This window comes from Pagrus major, chromosome 2 (assembly GCF_040436345.1).
Source record: "Pagrus major chromosome 2, Pma_NU_1.0".
NCBI lineage: Eukaryota > Metazoa > Chordata > Actinopteri > Spariformes > Sparidae > Pagrus > Pagrus major.
Genome location: NC_133216.1, coordinates 3,260,938 through 3,279,429, shown reverse-complemented (window position 1 = coordinate 3,279,429; position 18,492 = coordinate 3,260,938). Strand labels below are relative to the sequence as shown.

Genomic DNA, 18,492 nt, shown 5'->3' with positions numbered 1-18,492 from the left:
CGCGGTGCCGCTGTACGGGGCGTGGCCACGCGAGCCTCGTTTTTCTTGACTTTTCCGTCCATTTCAGTTGCTCGTCACTACCACCATCCTTTTTAACCGGGACAACATGGCTACCGCAGCGAGCCGTTACTACAGCGAAGACGGCAGGGCAACGAAACGACAGAAAACCGACGGAATGGCCACGGTGAGTTGTTTTCGGTGCGAGCCGCCCCGGAGATTAGTTTAGGTTACACAACAAACGCGGTCACAGTGTTCTCGGTCGAGTTTGATTCATTCAGATGCGCCGTTGGGAGGAAAAAATGTCACGACGCGTCACAGGTCATGCTACATCCATGTTTGTCTCCTTTTCACGGGCTTTGCGTGTTAATCATTGCGTGTTATACGTGCGAGGGGAAACACGGACACCTCCCGGAACATAACCCGCACTCGTACCTGTGCTGTGCAGCCGGACCGGGATGGGTTGAGGGCGGTTTCCCCGGCCGGGCCTCGCCTGAGCGTGGCTTTGTTCTAGTACCGGTAACGTTAGCCGTATGCTAGCTGCGAGCTACAGATTGTGATCGGGGCTGTGCTTCAAATTACTCGCTTATTTTACATGCTGGCTTGACTATACCAACACTCCTTTTAAGATTTGTAGAAAAGCTTTTTTAGTTAAACCCTTTTAACTAAACGATACACTTACTACAGCAATCAATCATCCCTTCCCCCAACTGCACCAAGTAACCTGAGGTTAATGAGTGTTAGCATTAGTTAGCATGACCCAACGATACCTACTGGCTGTTTTCTCTCCCAGTGATTTGAGCAAATAACGTGTAAAGTCTGTTGCTTTCCTTGTTCTGTCTTTAGTAGTTTTATATAGCAGGGACGATGCTCGTTCATTAAAAATGGATCTGAAAGTAATTTCCATCTCTTATCCGTGGTCAGATGCTAATAAGGCCACCGAATAAATCCCCTTACATCAATAATCCGTCTACACGAGATAATAAACACGCATATAATTATACATTTCTCATTTGTGTGCTAGTTTGCGCCACTGCAGGTTAGTTAAATATTTTTTAAATTGCAAGAAATGGCCAGAAAGACTGCAACAGAAGTCCCGATACCGATTTAGATACCTGGGCTTTGGGTATCGGCCGATACAGAGTACCGATCCGATACCAGTACCACCAACCCTGTCCTGGTGTGGTACGATTGCTGTGGTTCAGGTTAAACTTGCAGATAATTATTGCCATTTAACATCTTTTATTATCTATTTTATTATATTTATAACAGCAGCTTCTTCTTTGCTGCTCCAAAATCAGTAGTTGCCAGGTGCAGCAGTGAGACTTCCTGTGGTTAGAAGTATTGGTTTCTGATGTGTAACGCTAAGCAGAGCTAACGAGGCTACCTGGGAAGTGGCCCATTTCTAAATTACTCACGTACTCGGTATTATAGGCGGCATTTGCAATCCTGGTATCGGAATCGGTATAACTCTAGTGCCACACGTGGGTTAAAAAATGTCCACACTGAAAATGTTCGCTGATTTCATGTTTTCTTCGACAGGGATATGAGGATCCACACAAGACCCTTCCCTCTGTGGTTGTCCACGTCCGGGGTCTGGTGGACGGTGTCACAGAGGCCGACCTTGTGGAGGCCTTGCAAGAATTTGGAGCAATCAGGTAGAGGAAAATAACAGAGAAAGACACTTTGTTGCCTGTTACCCAGAGTAAATTACCTTCCCGCATACGTGCTCTTGTTGATTTCACATCATCTAACCCTATACTTGCGTTTGTCTTTAGCTACGTGGTGGTGATGCCCAAAAAGCGTCAGGCACTGGTGGAGTACGAAGACATGAACGGATCATCCACAGCTGTAACCTACGCCGCAGACAACCAAGTTTACATCGCCGGCCACCCAGCCTTTATCAACTACTCCACTAGCCAGAAGATCTCCAGGCCGGGAGACTCTGATGACTCCAGAAGTGTTAACAATGTTCTCCTGCTCACCATCATGAACCCCATCTACCCCATCACCACGGTAAATACAAACACTTATGTCACTGTCTGTCTTTTTACTTGATGTGTGGAGTTTCACCTCATTTTATGATTTGGTTTAATTCACACAGATTAGTGGAGACAGTTAATTTGTATTGGGCTGCTTTTTGAGATGTTGGTGGTAAACGGAGGCCTGTTTGGAAGTGGAAAATATATGCTAATGTTTTTAATTTTGGCTTGTGATTTGTTAATCTACTGCTCTTCTTGAGTTTGATGCAAGAGATACTGTGTTAAAGATGTTGCCTAGTTGGGCAGAATTTGGCATCATATCTCCAACAAGACTGGCATGATTTGCTGCTTTATACTGTAGGCTGTCATAGATTATTTTCTCAATGAATTATTCAGCCGTGTGTGTCAGAAAACGCTTTAAAGTGCACACATCATAGAGCAAAGTCACACCTTGACATGTCTTGTTTTGTGCGGCCCACAATCCAGAGCTTAACGATACACAGCATTTCTTATTGTAGATGTATACACAGCAAACTAAATGAGGAGAACGTCTTTATACTGCTGCCATTGTTTGCACATTAAACGGTCCGTTGATTATGATTTGTTTTCGGTTTAACAGGATGTCCTCTACACTATCTGCAACAACTGTGGGCCTGTCCAGAGAATTGTCATCTTCAGGAAGAACGGCGTCCAGGCCATGGTTGAATATCCTTTTCTTCTGTTGACTATTAGGGCATCGCCGCTACCAGACAAAAACAACATGAACTGCTGGAAGAGGTTCAAGTTCTAACTGGGAACGTAATGATGGATGGTGTAGTTTGACAAGGCTATAAAACCTGTTAGACACAATGCTCTAGAAACATAGGACATGTCCCTGTGTACTCAGAGGAACTAGGAACAACAGAGCATTGTTTAGGTGTGACGGTTTTCCTTCTTTCGTGGCCTTGGTTCCATGTTATTACCGTCATTAAGATTACCCAGCACTTCTACACTTCCTGTCTTTTCCTTAACCCTGTCATTACATTTGACTCCGTGCAAAGTGCCCAGCGGGCCAAGGCTTCCCTCAACGGTGCCGACATCTACTCTGGCTGCTGCACACTGAAGATCGAGTATGCAAAGGTACAACTGCAGAACACGACACAGTCAATACCTTTTTATTTTAATTGAGTAAATGACTATTATTTTTTCATCTGTACTGAACGCAGCCTCACTTTATTGTTGGAGAAAAGGCTGAACAAACTATACTGTGTATACTTTGTGTATTTATCTAGAACACCACTGCTGCTTGTGTTTTAACTTAAAGCAAATAAACGTATGAACAGCTGTGTAATTTTTGTCAGCCAGCTTGTATTCATATGATTTGTTTTTCTTCAGCCCACCCGTCTGAATGTGTTCAAGAATGACCAAGACACTTGGGACTACACAAACCCAAACCTAGGAGGACCAGGTAAAACCTCACACACCTTCACACATCCTGAGCATTTTCTGAGCGCCACACACGCTTTGTAGCTTAGAAGCCTGATACTGTTAATCACCCTTACTGCCACTGTGAGGAGTTTCAGCAAGCAGGCTATTAAAGTGCTGGAGTCAACACCTTTCATTGATAATGCTGCTACATAGACACATTTTAAATTGTGGCCAGTATACTAAGTCTACAAGTGCAGTTGCCTACAGTACAGCACTTAGATTTATCATGACCTGGATGACTGAGAACCTTCATCAACATAAATTAATATGGTATTTTTGGAAGAACTTTTGTGGCATTATGACTGAAGGTGTTGTTTTGTGTCTTAAAACCTCTTAACATTTGTCAGTACACACCATGATCAGGGATCGTATGCAGGCGTTATGGAAAACCAGGGGCTTAATGTGAAATAATACTCAGGTTAAATAGCCCATAGCAGTTTAACCGTAAAGACTAGTCGGCATCAGAAATATAGAATGAACAATTCCAGCAAAATATTTTGAAGACAAAAGTATTGAGCTCTGCTGTGTGGTGAGAATTGCAGGAACCCATTAAAAGCCCAGCTGCAGGACAGGAGTCTTTTCCTGTCAGTGTTGATGAGCCAAACTGTTTACTACATTTTTTGTTGGATAGCTTAATTTTATGCACACACTTAAACATTTAGGCTGTGTCCTGTGAATATAGTTTGAGAAGCCGCAGAGGCACTGGCATTGTCTCCCAAATTTTCAAGTCAGTGGTTCAAGTATGTCTGGCGTTAAGAGTAGCTTAGAGATGATCAGATTCCCTTATAGCATTGGCTTCAAGTGCAAAATATTGCCAAGAAGAAGCTTTTTCTGGTCAGTTTGATGCCACATCCACCATGTCAGGGTCCATCGTCTGAGTTAAGTTTTGATTGTTTAAAAAGCAGAACGACGGTGTGGTCAGGAAATATAATGGGAGTATACCCGAACAGAGATTGACAACTGTAACTAACTACTTCAACAAGCCTACCAGGCAGACGAGTTTTGTTGATTACAGCCCCGAGACAGAAGATAAGAGTGCTGTTGTCTCAATGTAAGACAGTGACAGGTGTGTTTTTTTAATAACCTCATAAGAGTCACATCTACATATTTCAGTAGTGAAGACGTAAAACTTGTTGTATCTTCTCACCAGTGTTTCCTGTTCCTGCCTTTCTTACCACACCTGTAAATCTGCAGAGTTTTTGAGATCCCCTGGGGTACTGTGCAGATACTCTGACTGAGGCAGAGACACATTTCCTTGCCACCAAGACTGATCCTGGTCTTTTCCACTGTCGGCTTCTCCCGTTGGTTGTTTTATTTAACTTTGACAACTGGAAAATCCTAACAAAGACTCGACAGTATACCGAGTCCCAATCAGAGCAGCCAAAGTATTTTGTTATGCTGTCAGACAGATGGTAACTGTGATTTGCGTGAGAACGGAGGCATTGACCAGCATCAGTAAACGGGCCATGTGCAACATCATGTAACTCTTATCTTCTCCTAATAAATCTGTGATCTCAGCGAGTCAGAACAAACATGCACAGGAACATGTGCTAAAAGGGAGAGGCAGATACATGCTGACAACATCCCCACTCAGCAACCACCACCTCAAGTATCTTCAGTGAGGACACAACCACTTTCATACAGAGGGCCAAACGTCCCCTGAGACACAAGGGGACAAACGACAAGACCCCACCACCACCACCACCACCCACTCAACATGACGATGTAGGACTGATTTCCCACTCACTCCTCATCTCTGCATCCCAGCACAAGAGCCATGAAGACAACGCACACTTCTCGAGGGCGGGGAGTTTTGGGCACTGAGCTACACTTGGTCCCTCCCCCCCTTCTCCCTTTCATGTCGAGACACAAGCGATGACACATTGAAGCAGGCCAAAGCTTGCACCGACAATCCCAAATGGAGACTGATACCAGAGAAGACACAGCATCCACCCAATCAGACGGTAGTGACAGACATCTGTCAGCACAGCAGCTGATGCACACTGATACTATCCAGTCGACCGAGATCACATTTTTTAAAAGCCTCGGCCCTTCCTGTATGTGGGGCCGCATTGCTCGTCACGTTTGTTGACATGAAAACAACACACTCGAGCGGCGCACTTGCCGACGCTGTACCGACTGATCCAATAGATGAATCACACCCCCGTCACATTGGAGTCCAACACAAGACAACTGATGAAGACACTGCTGACAACACCATCAAGCACACTCAGAGCCCATTCAGGCCCATTTTTGGTTTTATGTGTTTCCTCCCACATGGAAATCAGCTTCTCTCTCTTGCTCTTTCTCCTCATCTCCTCATCTTTTCCCTCCTCTGATTTTCTTACTACATGCATCCCTGTTAAGCTATCCCTTTTTTTTTTTTGAGTGCAGTTTTTTTTCTTAACATTTTAAAGTCTCTAGAACCTGTGTAACGCCTTCCATGTGATGCAGGTTTGGCAATTTGCGGCTAAGAGGAGCCAGCTTCCCAACTGAAATGTTCTCTATGGCAGCCTCAAGGCCTACCAGTGGGCGCTAAGCGGACTTTTCCAAAAAGGAACAAAAAGGACGGACCAACCCTCCAATGGGCGTTTGATAAAACCAGGAATCGATCCTGAGGTGGAGAGTTGTTTCCCCCAAAAGAGGAAATGGATAAGAGTATTGGATGAAATGAAATGAGTGGAGAGTGGTGGATCTACTGCAGCAAATATCTTCCTCCCACTGTTTGTAAGCATGCAGTAAGTAAATCGAGAGCCTCCTCTGGGGGGACATAACTGCACAGCACCACATGACTCCAACGCCCAGCACCCAACATCGCCACACAAGACTGACATGACTCGATTTGTTTTTGTTTCCTCATACAGGCTTAATCTTTCTCTTTCTGGAGGAGGGTGATGGTTGTGGTTCTGTCAGGGGGCTGCATTTCTAATGTCACTCAAACTTACTGTGTTCGCTTTGTCTTGTCGCTCCCTCTGTTGGCACTTTACGGCCATCATGAATCTGTTATGTGTGGTTCCCTGGACCTGTGTGATAGTTTCTTTTGGGGAACTGAATCATGATTTAATCTGGAGAAAAGGTTGTGAACTTCATATTAATTCATGTATGATGTGGGTGATCCAAAGCGTCACATACCTGTGAAGCCAGGAGAGCCTCAGTGGCTGCTGGTGTCCAAAATTTACAAGCTGCCTTTTTTTATTTTGGTTGACAAATTACAATCTGCATGAGCCTGGTTGGTCACCTGCAGAGGTACCAAGCCATCCGCATTTCATAGTCCAGACAGCTTTGTCATGAGTGGGTTTTACTGCACTCTCCTGACATTTAACTGGGTTAAACTGGGAGGAAAATGTACCTTTTGATTAACCTGGCTTCCGTTCTGATTGTGTATGATTATTGTGTACCTGTACAGATGGTGATGCAGATGGCAATGGGAGCAATGCAGGTGTGTGTGAGCGTACAAACTTTATTTTTAAATTTAGCCATTTGTGATGCTTATCTAGAGTGACTCTGTCTTGATGTCCCTTTTTTCACCTCCTAGATCATTAGCATCCACCTCATGTTTGCCATGTCCCACCTGTTTCACTTTAAGTGCTAAAAGTTTATTATTGTGGATGTTTTCTGATTTAAAGGGATTTGATTTGTGGTTTAGGGAAATTTCTATTGAATCTCATATCAGTCTTGCCATTTATTACATCCCCACACCTCCCTTCCCATTTCCTTAATCTAATTCCTACAGACAAAGATGATCTGATTATTTCAGCTGCTTGGTTTGATTGTTGTGACCTGCCTGGAGTGTACTGTGGGGGGTGTTTTTATGTCTGTAATGACTCTTACAGGCAAGATGAATCAATCTTGAAATGCATGCGTCCGTCTCAAGTACTAATTGATTGAAAGTTATCCTGACAAATAATTGATCTATTTATCTAAAATCTCATCCAAATGTCAGTTAACCATGATGCCATGTGTGAAATGCTCCAGCATCCCGTCATATTTATTTGGCTCTTTCTGTTTCTCTCTGCCTTTCTTCTCCTGTTTTGTCTTCCCGATCTCATAGAGGATGTGAATGCCAACCCCAACAAGCGTCAGAGACAGCCTGCTCTGCTGGGCGACCACCCTCCAGAGTACGGTAAGGATGTCACACCCCCGAGGAACCAGAACAAACACTGGAACATACACATGGAAAGAAAAAACTGTGCTTATCTTTCCTTTTTAAAAAGATGCCTTTTATTACCTGAAGTCTGTGGGGTAATTAAACTTGATATTTTGGGGATAGATGTTGATCAAAGTTTATAATCGGTCCTCCACACAGTGGCAGTTAAGCGGTGCTGTGATGACAACTAGGACGCTTCATGTGCTGTATTTATTTTTTTTATTGGGACGAAACCTTTTTCTCCAGTCAGTGACGACGTTTTCCAGAAAAATGCTTCTCTTGACCCGACCTTGGTGGATTACTGGTTTATTTTCTGTCCTCTCACCGTCGTCTCTCTGCCTCGTCCTTCAGGTGGCGGTTACCATGGCTATGACGAGAGCTATGGATCTCCGCCCTATGAGGGTCGCCGCATGGGTCCACCGATGAGAGGACGTGGCGGAAGAAGCTACGGGCCGGGCTACGGACCTCCTCCCCCTCCTCCTGGAGAGTACGGCGGCCACGCTGAGTCTCCAGTCGTCATGTTGTACGGACTGGACCCGACCAAGATGAACGCCGACCGTGTCTTCAATATCTTCTGTCTCTATGGAAACGTGGAGCGGGTCAGTATCTGACGGTGGATGTGTCTGTTTCTGCTGTGAAGGGAAACATTTCAAGCTGAAAGGTCTTCACCAGATAAAAAAATAAACTCAATATCTGCAGAGAAAACGCACAATGTTTCCCACAAAGACATGAAATAGGTTTGTTTCCTCCTCTTGTTGAAAGAGAAGATAAAAATACACATGCAGAAGAAACAAATTGTTTCCAGGTCTCGGCACCGAGGGGAGACGTATCCTCAGAGACAGTCGGGACTTTGCTTTTTATTCTCTATTTAAGGGCCGACATGTCAAATTCATTATTTAAAGCGTATCTATTTTTGTTGTGAGCTGGATCCGTCATTCTTTGATAAAAGGCTGCACTTAAAATAGTAGTTTTTAATCTCTTTATTATTTAACCTCAAAGATGAAATGACACAATCTTCTGACTCCTCGCTGTCCGATTTAAAAATAAAGGCTCAAAGCCCAAAAATAATCTTTAAAACAAGAAACATTGAGCCAAGAACAAAAGGTTTATACACTGATAATGTGTCTGGAATAAATTGCTGCTTTGCTCTATTTTGGAAGTGTAAAATATGTATTGTATCCAAAACACACACACACATTATCTTCAATCAAAGAAGTTGTGTTGACAAATTAAGAGCAGGGCGGCGCTGTGTTGAAGGAAACTTGTTCATCCTGTCTTTCATCTCGTCCTGCAGGTGAAGTTCATGAAGAGTAAGCCCGGGGCAGCCATGGTGGAGATGGGAGACTGCTATGCAGTGGATCGAGCCATCAGTCACCTCAACAACAACTTTCTCTTCGGACAGAGAATGAATGTGTGGTGAGTTCACCCCTCTGGCCCTGAAGCTCTTCTGTTACCCAGAACATGTAAACTATGCTGTAGAGTCGGATGCCTCGGACATATTAAGACTACTGAAGCCTTGAGACAAATTAGTGTTGTTGTACCAAGCAGCTAAATAAGGAGGAAAGTATTAGCTACACCAGTACAGCACTCTTAATTAAAATAACAATCCTCCGTCCCTGCAGTGTGTCCAAGCAGCAAGCCATCGTACCCGGTCAGTGCTACGAGCTGGAGGACGGCACAAGTAGTTTCAAAGACTTCCACGGCTCCAGGAACAACCGGTTCACCTCCCCAGAACAGGCGGCCAAGAACCGCATCCAGCACCCAAGCAACGTGTTGCACTTCTTCAACGCCCAGCCCGACGTCACGCCAGAGGTTTTCTCTCAGGTCTGTGGAACGTCTCACTGCGTTCACCACGTTGTCTTTATTAATAAATTAATTTCCTTGTTTAAAAAGTCACAAAATAAGTTTCACCTGCCTGCAGTAAATAATAGATGTTGTTCTGTCCACAGATTTGTGAGGAGATCGGTATCAAGTGCCCCGTCAACGTCAAAATGTTCACAGGAAAGAGTAAGCTGCTGCGATTCTCTTTAAAGCCACTGAACTTGGAGAAAATCAAAGTTTATATCCATCAAATGAAATGTGGCAACAAAAACCAAAACATTTAAACCAGCACAAAACTGCCTGCAGTGATATTTCTGTATCTGGAAGGTGTTGTAACTCTGACTCTGACCACCAGGCGGCGCCGCTCCCAGTGACCGCAGCGCTTCAGGGCTGTTAGAGTGGGAGTCCATCAATGATGCCATGGAGGCTCTGGCCATGATGAACCACTACCAGATGAAAAACGCAGGTAACATGTCTGAGGTTGTTCCCCTAAGCCTCTGTGGTGCTGAGCAGGGTTTCAGACAGAAAAAAGGTTTGTGCCGGTGTGTTGTTTCAGAACTTTGAGGCTGGTGGTGTCGATCGTCGCCTAAATTTTTAATTCTCTCTCCGTTTCCAGCCGGTCCGTACCCGTACACCCTCAAACTGTGCTTCTCCACCGTTCAGCACGCCAACTGAGCGCAGCCTCGTAGCCAAGAAGAAGAAGATGGTCCACCATTCCCATGTTCACTTGTACTCTGACCATGACGGCTTGTAACACGCCCGGGGGGGAAAGTATATTCACAAACACCTGAATACTGTGAAATAATGTCACATTACGATTGAAGTGCAAACTCCTCATATTTGGTATATTAATCAGGTTTAAATGAATTTAAAGTTTTGATATTTATGCCCCAGATGTGGTTTATAGAGTATCAGTACGTGTGTCTTCAATATAAGTTGTCCTTTTTACTTTTTGTATTATGCTTCTACAGTAACCTGACATGTGAGAAAGCGTATTTGACAGAGTTGGTTTTATGCTCAGGTGGTTCAGCGGCCGTGGACAACATGGTTTTGTAAAAGATTTGTCTTTTGGAACTTTTTATTATAGCTCACTTTTGTTTCTTTTTTTGTGTTATTTTAATTGCTACTTATTCAGTTCTGTGTTTCCGTGTCTGATGTGCAGATGGAGAGTTGTTTTGTTCTAAGAAAATAAAAAAAAAATCAATTTAAAAGTTGAGTTTCATGTGTCGTCCTTTTGAATTTAGCCTTTTTCTGCTTAGTGTCTCTATCATCCTCAGTCTGTGGCCTTTTTTCAGCCGTCCTGGTAAAAAAAAAAAGTGTTTTCATTGTCATTTAAACTTTTACATAAATAAAATTTGTTTCTTCAACATTTCAACGTTATAAATAAATTGTCTCTGTGATCTGTAATAAAAAAGCCTACATGTACATGTATGGCAGTTACTTTACCACTGACGTCCTATTGGGTCTATCGCAGACTGGTGCTTAAGACCCGGCAGTGCCGGCCCAGGCGTTTTGGGGGCCCTAAGCAGAATTTGATTTGGGGCCCCCCTCCCACCACCGCGGAGTCACCTGTGTTTGACAATTATTGACACAAATGTCACACTATAATGTTACATTATAAATTGTATTAATACAGTGACGGATTATGAACTACTGTCCTCCTGGGCACAGATGCATAAGGACCCCCCCTACCTTATTTGAATGAAAGAAAATTCTGAATTTGGTAGATGTGATTTCCTGTATTCTGGTGCATTTTTGGGATGGCCAGCTGGAGAAGGGCAAAAACCTAAATTCGTTCAGATTCATGGCCTTTTGCTTTATAACTTATTGAGGTAGTTACTTCACGCAACGACTTGGGCTTCAGGGCCCCTTGACCTCTTGGGCCCGGTAGGCTCATTCAGTAATCCATCCTTGCTCACATGCCACAAATGTTTTGGGGCTCCTGGCCCCTCTAGACCTGTGGCCCCCTGGGCTTGGTAGACCCCTGTATTAATATAGTTGTTATTTACACCAAATCGGTCACCTTGTAACCTTAGAGGGTACTAAAATCACACATTTATTTTAAACTTTCATATTCAAAGTGAAGCACTAAGTGTGATTTACTGAACTTGAATTGAAAAATAACAAAATACAACAGCAGAGATTGCATTTGTTGTAAACAAGTGTGGCCAGGTCATAAATGAGGAGACCGGACACAGTAGAATAATTATTGTGGGTCTTTTTATTCCCCGACTGCAATTTATAAAAGAAACAGCATTAACACTGCAATTTTGAGGATTTGAGGTCATCAGTATCAAACAAACTAAATATTTTGTACTGCAAAAGTGACTCTAGACTTGACTAGACAACAGCAGTGGCTCTTTCTGAATAAATAAAATAAAAAACAGAAAAACAAATCATCAAACTAATCATCATCTTATTTGCTGATACTCGTAACCATTCTTGTGCTTTATCGATGTTAATTGGGATATTTTTCACACGCGACATCAAAATAGGATGTATTTGTGTCCATCAGATTTATATTTAGGATGTTTAATTGTTTCTTTAAACATTGAGAGGGGGGTGCACCGGTCCTGGAGGTTCTGCAATACCGGGTCGATGCGTGGAGTGGACGGAGCAAGCCCCTATTCCATCTCCCTGCTCCAAAAATCAATTTAATATATGGTCCCCGGGTAGGGGACGTATCAGATATTAAACTGATAAGAACAGATACTACACTTGATTTTAGCCAAAAGGCCGAGAAGCGATGGCGTCATGACGTCAGACGCACAGGAGTCACTCACGGAACCAGAACCATCAGTGACGGTTTGATTTTCTGCGTCAGAAACAATTTCACTCGATTAGAAAGAAACACGGTTAAACTGAACACGGTGAAGGTGAGTAAAGAGCTGAACGTGGCAGCAAAATGTGTGTTTTTTATAAACAAAATAACAAAAACTACACGCCGCTTTGTGCTCACGTGACGCACTCTAGTCCAATAGGAATCCAAGACGTGTCGCGGTGTTGTTTACTGTCCGACAGAGAAATGTAGCTTCTACTTTTAACAAAATGAGTATTATCTGGATTATAAATGTGAAACGAGACGTTATATTGTATAAAAAGTAAGAAAAGGTGATAAATTAATGTTTTGTTCGATAAAACTCGCGGAAACAACAAACGGAGCTCTGCCGCCCTCTGGTGGAGAAGAGAGAGAACTGCAACTGGATGTAATCGCTTTAACATAGTTTATAATATAAATAGTCTTTTTAAAACAGGAAAGAAAGAAAGAAAAGATATGAACCTGTTTCCATAAATATAATGTAATAATATCTTAGCATTTTCTACCTTTATAAACAAAATGTGAACTTCAGCATACAACATATGACTTTTGGCTCTGGAGTTTGAGCCCCGCCGGCCACCGTACAGGCTGTTTACCGAGGACGAGCTAAGCTAAGCTAAGCTAAACTAGTCAGTGAGGGGTTAATTAAACTTTCTTTTTATAACTCACAGTAATGTTTGGTGGGATGACGCCTGCAACGTCACTTAACTCCGCTTCTTTGTGTGTTTTCTGGCGTGAAACCAGTTAATTTCTCCACCAGAGACGTTTGTTATTGTTGAGCTAGCTGTGTGTTAGCTAGCTCCAGGCTAACGTTAGCTAGCAGCTGACTGGAGGAGGAGTGGGTCGTGTCTCTGGTGGCTGCAGATTTATTGATCTGGGAACAGTTTGGACTCTGACTCGATCAGAAGGAGGAGATGCTATCAGCCGTTTCCAGGTCAGCTCTGTCGACATGTAAGTGGACGTGTTTGTGTGTGTTTGCTGCTTCACATGTCTTAAAACGCACAAATCTTCGGAGTAAACAGGATGTTGGATGTGTAGATGTTGTCAGGTCTGTTGACTCCCGACAGTTTGTAAATGATTTACTGAACTGAAGCTTTAAAGTGTGATGTGGGTGAAAGGTCACCAGTGCAGCTGCAGTGTCATGCAGCATGTAGCCTGTGTGGGAGAGGTTGTGTGTTGGCCTCAAAGTCACACGCATCGATTTAAAGATCAATAGTTTGGTCCATTTTCTAAGTCTGGTCTTCATCTGTTAAACCAAGTGGTATTTTCTTTCCTCAGGAGAGATTTCTGTTTTGTTTCATGTGTGAAATCATTTGTGGCGTTTTCTCACCCGAGTAAACAAAGTCAATCTTTATTTTTAAAACTTTATTGCATCCTGTCTCTCATTGTTACGGAAGCCCTGAGGGGCAAGTAAAGTTTGTTTATTTTATTTTATTTCATTTTTTATTTTATATTTTATTTTATTTTATTTTTATTTATTTTATTGTGGTGATCCATTTTCTCTTAAAATGTTCTCAGAAAAATATCATTTTTTTCAGAAATCAAATTTTCTCAGAAAATTGCACTTTCTTGAAAAAATTACACTACAAAAATTCAGAAAAATTTAAAAAAACTCAGAACACAGAAAAAGTTCTCATATGAGTAGAATTTCAAAAACTCTTAACGACTCTGTGAGGACACTCCCACACAGAGTTTAACAGCCTGCAGCTCCTCCAGTCAGTCAGAACTGAAGCCTCTTGGATGAGACGTGAAACGTCTTCAAGAAACTGAAACACGTCCAGTTGTCCACGATACAGCACCTCGAATGACCCTGACCCGGACGACTGAGAACCTTCATCAACATGTTTCTCAGAAAAAAAGATTTTCTCAGAAAAAAAAAAAAAAAAGATTTTCTCAGGAGTTTTTTCAGTAAAATAACATTTTCTCAGAAAAATATAGTTTTCTAAGAATAATGAAAAGTTCTTAGAAAAATATAATTTTCTCACATAAAATGATTTTTTTTTTCAGAAAATTCTAATTTTCTCACAAAAATTTAATTTCAAATTTTCATACATCAGATTTTTTTTCACTTCCTGGAATTTTTTTTTCTCCTGGGCAGAAAAAGTTATGCCAGGATAATCTTTCTGTGTCCCTTATAATATGTTATTATATATATGATATTTTTTTTCTTCCCATGTGAATGTTTTTCCCTCACGGCATGGAAAACATTTCTCTGAAAAATCTAATTTTCTCAAAAAAAATTATTTTCTCAGAAAAAATAATTTTCTCAAAAAAATAATTTTCTCAAAAAATATATATACATGTATTTTCTCAGTTAAATAAAAATTCTGACAAAGAGAACATTTTCTTACAAAATCAAATTTTCTCAGAAAAATTTAAAATTCTCAGAAAAGTGTCATTTTTTCACAGATGTTATTTTCTCAGAACATTTTTTTTTCGCAGAAATATTTAACCTCGTCAGAATTCTCATTGTAAATCTCACTTTTACTCACTGGACTCATTTTTATCGCTCTGTGTCTCGGCTCTCAGACCGAGGGTTGTGGCTGCCCGGTCAGGTCGCGGTCAGAGCCATGTCGTCTTCAGCCGGTGCCGACTCTCCGTACACCTCGCTGGCCATCAGTCAGCCAGCAGAGTTCATCACACATGTGGAGCTCAACCGTCCTGAGAAACGCAACGCCATGAACAAAGCCTTCTGGAGGCACGAACCTGGTTACATTAATAATCAATCGTTGGTCTGAGCTGCCAGGAACATTATCTTTACATGCTGTTCTCACATTGTCTTCATCTGTCTCCAGTGAGATGGTGGATTGCTTTAATGCGATCGCAGGAGACCCAGACTGCAGAGTGGTGGTGGTTTCTGGAGCAGGGAAGACCTTCACAGCTGGTAGGTGTTTGACTCTTTACACGTTTTAATGACGCCGTCTTCATAGGAAAGTTTTTATTCACTCTGTGTTGTGTTACCGTCCAGGTATCGACCTGATGGACATGGCCAGCGACGTCCTCCAACCAGAGGGTGACGACATGGCCAGAACTTCCTGGAACCTGAGAAAAATAATCGCCAAGTACCAAGAGACGTTCTCCGTCATCGAGAAGGTCGGACCTGAAGAGTGGTTATCACGCCGACAAAGATGGAAGCCGGAATTTCCTGTGATTTTATGATGATTTCTTTTCTCCTTGTAGTGTCCGAAGCCTGTGGTGGTGGCCATCCATGGAGCCTGTGTTGGAGGAGGTAGGCCATCGTCATCATCATCATCACCATCATCATCATCATCAGACTAAAGTTTAAAACCAGGGTTCTGTATTCTAGTTCTAGTGGGTACGCCAGCTGTCTCTGGGCTTAACTTTGGTTTTCTGGTGTCACGTAGGGAGTAGATCACCATGGTTACAGATGCTGCACAGCTAACCAGAGCAGGTTAACTTCAGATAATCAGAACAAAACCCGTCAACATCCTGAACGATCATTGATGGATAAACGATCATTATCCAAAACTCTTTTCTCACTTTCTTTAACAAAACGAGACGGCATTTTTCAACATTTTCATGAATTACTCAGGGATTAATGCTTGATGAAAAAATCAGGCGGATTTAGGTGGTTAGTATCTATGAGTGAGTACATAAGGGGAGTGTTTTTGCAGAGGTATGCACTCTACTCAGTGTCATTGGAGTAGCAAGTTCACTGTGGATGTTGTTCTCTGTTGCAGGTGTTGATCTGATCACAGCCTGTGACATTCGTCTGTGTACGCAGGACGCCTGGTTCCAGGTGAAGGTACGTACGTACACCTGCGTCTCATTTCACTGAGTTGGAAATGTGATGAGAAAAAAACAAAATATCATTTCTTTATAGAAAAATTTAAACTTTCTCAGAAAAATTTTATTTTTGTTAGAAGAAAAAAAAAATTTGTGAGAAGAAAAATTTTGTGAGAAAAATTTCAGAAAATTGAATTTTTCGCTCAGAAATTAATTTTTGCAAGAAATATTTATTTTTGTGACAAAAAATAATTTTCTGAGAAAAAAAATTTTTCTCAGAAAAACAAAATTGATTTTTTTCTGAGAATAAAATCTTTCTCAGAATTTTTATTTTTCTCACAAAAATAAAATGTAAAATTTTCTAATATTTTAAAATAGAATTTTGAAATTGAAATTTGAATTATTTTTATTTTTCAGAGAAAAACTTTTTTCTGAGAAGTTTACTTTTGTGAGAGAAAAAATAATTTTTCTCAGAAAAATTTAAATTTACAGAAAAAAAATTTTCTCAGAAAAAGATTTTTTTCAGAAAATTTATTTTTTCTCGCAAAAATAAAAAATTCTTGGAACAATATCTTTTTCAGAATTTTTTCAGAAACGTAATTTTCTCACAAAATAAAATTAAGACCAAAAATTTTTTATTTCATTTATTATATGAGTCTTATCCACTAAATGAAAGTAAAAGAAAGGATTTATATTTATGTTTTACTACTGATGTATTGAGTCACATTTTTAAAAACATTATCTGCATAAAACAAACAAACACTTTGAATGATAACTGTATCCGTCATCATTCTCATTCTGGTGTTTAATTATAAAAAAATAAATAATATCAAGACAGATTTTATTGATATAAAAATAGGAACAATGGACTGACATTTTTATTAATAAAGCATAAATAAACAGTTCATATTTTACAGAAAAGACTTCAAGCAGACAGTTTATTGAATCGTTCTGTATTGAAGGACGCAGGTGATGAAATCATGTAGGTGGTGTTGTGATGCTGATGAAGTCTCTCCGGTCGTCTTCACAGGAAGTCGATATCGGACTGGCAGCAGATGTTGGAACTCTGCAGAGACTTCCTAAAGTCATCGGCAGCCGCAGGTAAACAGCTGATTATAATCATTCATAGAGAGTCTGAGTGGGAGGACAACGTCTCTGCTAACTGATGAAGTCACAGGCGATGTAGTGTTGTTAAAGTGACACAAAACATCAGATAACCACTAAAACAACAAAACAACTCCTGTCGCTTTAAAGTTGTATGTTTCAAACTTTTTATATTTGTAACGAGTCCATGTTGTTGTAAACTCTCCTTCGCTCCTCCAGCCTGGTGAACGAGTTGGCTCTGACTGCCAGGAAGATGTATGCTGATGAGGCCAAGAGCAGCGGACTGGTCAGGTGATCAATCGTCTCATCGTTACGTAGAATCACACTCACAGGTGTTTTAACTGAACCTGTGCTAAAGATATGTTGTCACCTGTAGACAGAAAGTAATCAACTGAAAACAACTTTTATTGATAAACTGATCGTCTCAACTACACCTTCCAGAATCACAACTACAAGAACGTGCAGTGTTGTTTTTATGTTGTCCGTCCGTCCGTCACTTTCTCGCGAACAAATTTCTTCAAATTTGGCACCAGCGTCCACATGGACTCGAGGATCAACGGATTAGATTCTTAGATTCTGACAATTTTTAACAAAGTTATTTATCCTTTTAGACATTTGTGTAACAGTAAAACAAACCTTTCAGTGGTGCAAACATACCTAATAGATTTAATCATCTGAACATCGTAATAAACACAGATTTTCAGTCCTAAATAATTCACTCCCTGACTTCCTCTCCAGCCGAGTGTTTGCAGATAAGGAGGCCATGTTGGCCGGAGCTTTGGAGATGGCCGGGGAGATCGCCGGTCGCAGCCCCGTCGCTGTTCAGGGCACCAAAATCAACCTCGTCTACTCCAGAGACCACAGTGTGGCAGAGGGGCTGGACTACATGGTAACAACCTTAAAACACAGCATCACCATGAAGCTGCCTTTCTTTCCCAGTTGAGTCACCACTGATCTCCTTCTCCACCTTGTTCATCCTCCTCCAGGCGACCTGGAACATGAGCATGCTGCAGACTGCAGACGTGATGAAGTCAGCTCAGGCCTCCATGGAGAAGAAGAGTCCCAAGTCGATCGTTTTCTCCAAACTTTAGACCTCACTAAGGTTCAGACATAAGCTGCCATTGTAAAACTCCACTGTGGCCTTTTTTTAAACAGCTTGAAACCACTGTAGGAAGTATAAAGAGGGAAGATGATCCATCTTAGATTTGTTTCCAAAGACCTGAAGCAGGCTCAGAAACAGCGCTCTGATAACAGGATACTACAATTTTCTACTAAACTAAAGAATTCAAAGTCATCCATGATCAGAGGTGACGTCTTTCAGACTGTAATATGTTTGTTGTGGATTTATTTCAGTGACTTCATGAATGTTTTCTCATTAAAACGTGTTGAATGATTTGAAATCTCCTCAG

The 18,492-nt window shown here is 41.5% G+C and overlaps 2 protein-coding genes and 1 non-coding gene across 6 annotated transcripts; 2 read left to right on the top strand and 1 right to left on the bottom strand.

Moving 5' to 3' along the window:
• The first annotated feature begins 78 nt into the window (after positions 1–78).
• Positions 79–10,625, top strand: LOC141010863 (heterogeneous nuclear ribonucleoprotein L-like). Of its 2 annotated transcripts, XM_073484008.1 has the most exons (14): positions 79–184; positions 1,540–1,655; positions 1,776–2,013; positions 2,599–2,684; positions 3,002–3,098; positions 3,354–3,426; positions 6,853–6,885; positions 7,498–7,569; positions 7,945–8,192; positions 8,888–9,009; positions 9,216–9,417; positions 9,543–9,600; positions 9,770–9,880; positions 10,031–10,625. In XM_073484008.1, exons 1-14 carry the CDS (start codon positions 107–109, stop codon positions 10,087–10,089), a joined length of 1,593 nt encoding a protein of 530 aa, XP_073340109.1. In that variant the 5' UTR covers positions 79–106; the 3' UTR covers positions 10,090–10,625. The 2 variants fall into 2 exon arrangements, with proteins under 2 accessions (XP_073340109.1, XP_073340101.1); XM_073484000.1 differs by lacking the exon at positions 6,853–6,885 and having other exon boundaries at positions 93–184.
• Positions 10,626–11,971: 1,346 nt separating this feature from the next.
• On the bottom strand, positions 11,972–12,162 carry LOC140992366 (U2 spliceosomal RNA). Its single transcript, XR_012178030.1, has one exon. It is a non-coding gene; the product is annotated as a U2 spliceosomal RNA (small nuclear RNA).
• Positions 12,163–12,811: 649 nt separating this feature from the next.
• On the top strand, positions 12,812–18,483 carry ech1 (enoyl CoA hydratase 1, peroxisomal). 3 transcript variants are annotated; one of them, XM_073484020.1, is made up of 10 exons: positions 12,812–13,183; positions 14,762–14,930; positions 15,028–15,116; positions 15,201–15,325; positions 15,413–15,461; positions 15,934–15,998; positions 17,010–17,080; positions 17,303–17,374; positions 17,822–17,972; positions 18,070–18,483. In XM_073484020.1, exons 1-10 carry the CDS (start codon positions 13,147–13,149, stop codon positions 18,172–18,174), a joined length of 933 nt encoding a protein of 310 aa, XP_073340121.1. In that variant the 5' UTR covers positions 12,812–13,146; the 3' UTR covers positions 18,175–18,483. The 3 variants fall into 3 exon arrangements, with proteins under 3 accessions (XP_073340121.1, XP_073340129.1, XP_073340138.1); XM_073484028.1 differs by having other exon boundaries at positions 12,861–13,183; positions 15,413–15,456; positions 15,929–15,998; XM_073484037.1 differs by lacking the exon at positions 12,812–13,183 and adding an exon at positions 13,256–13,280.
• The last annotated feature ends 9 nt before the right edge of the window (positions 18,484–18,492 follow it).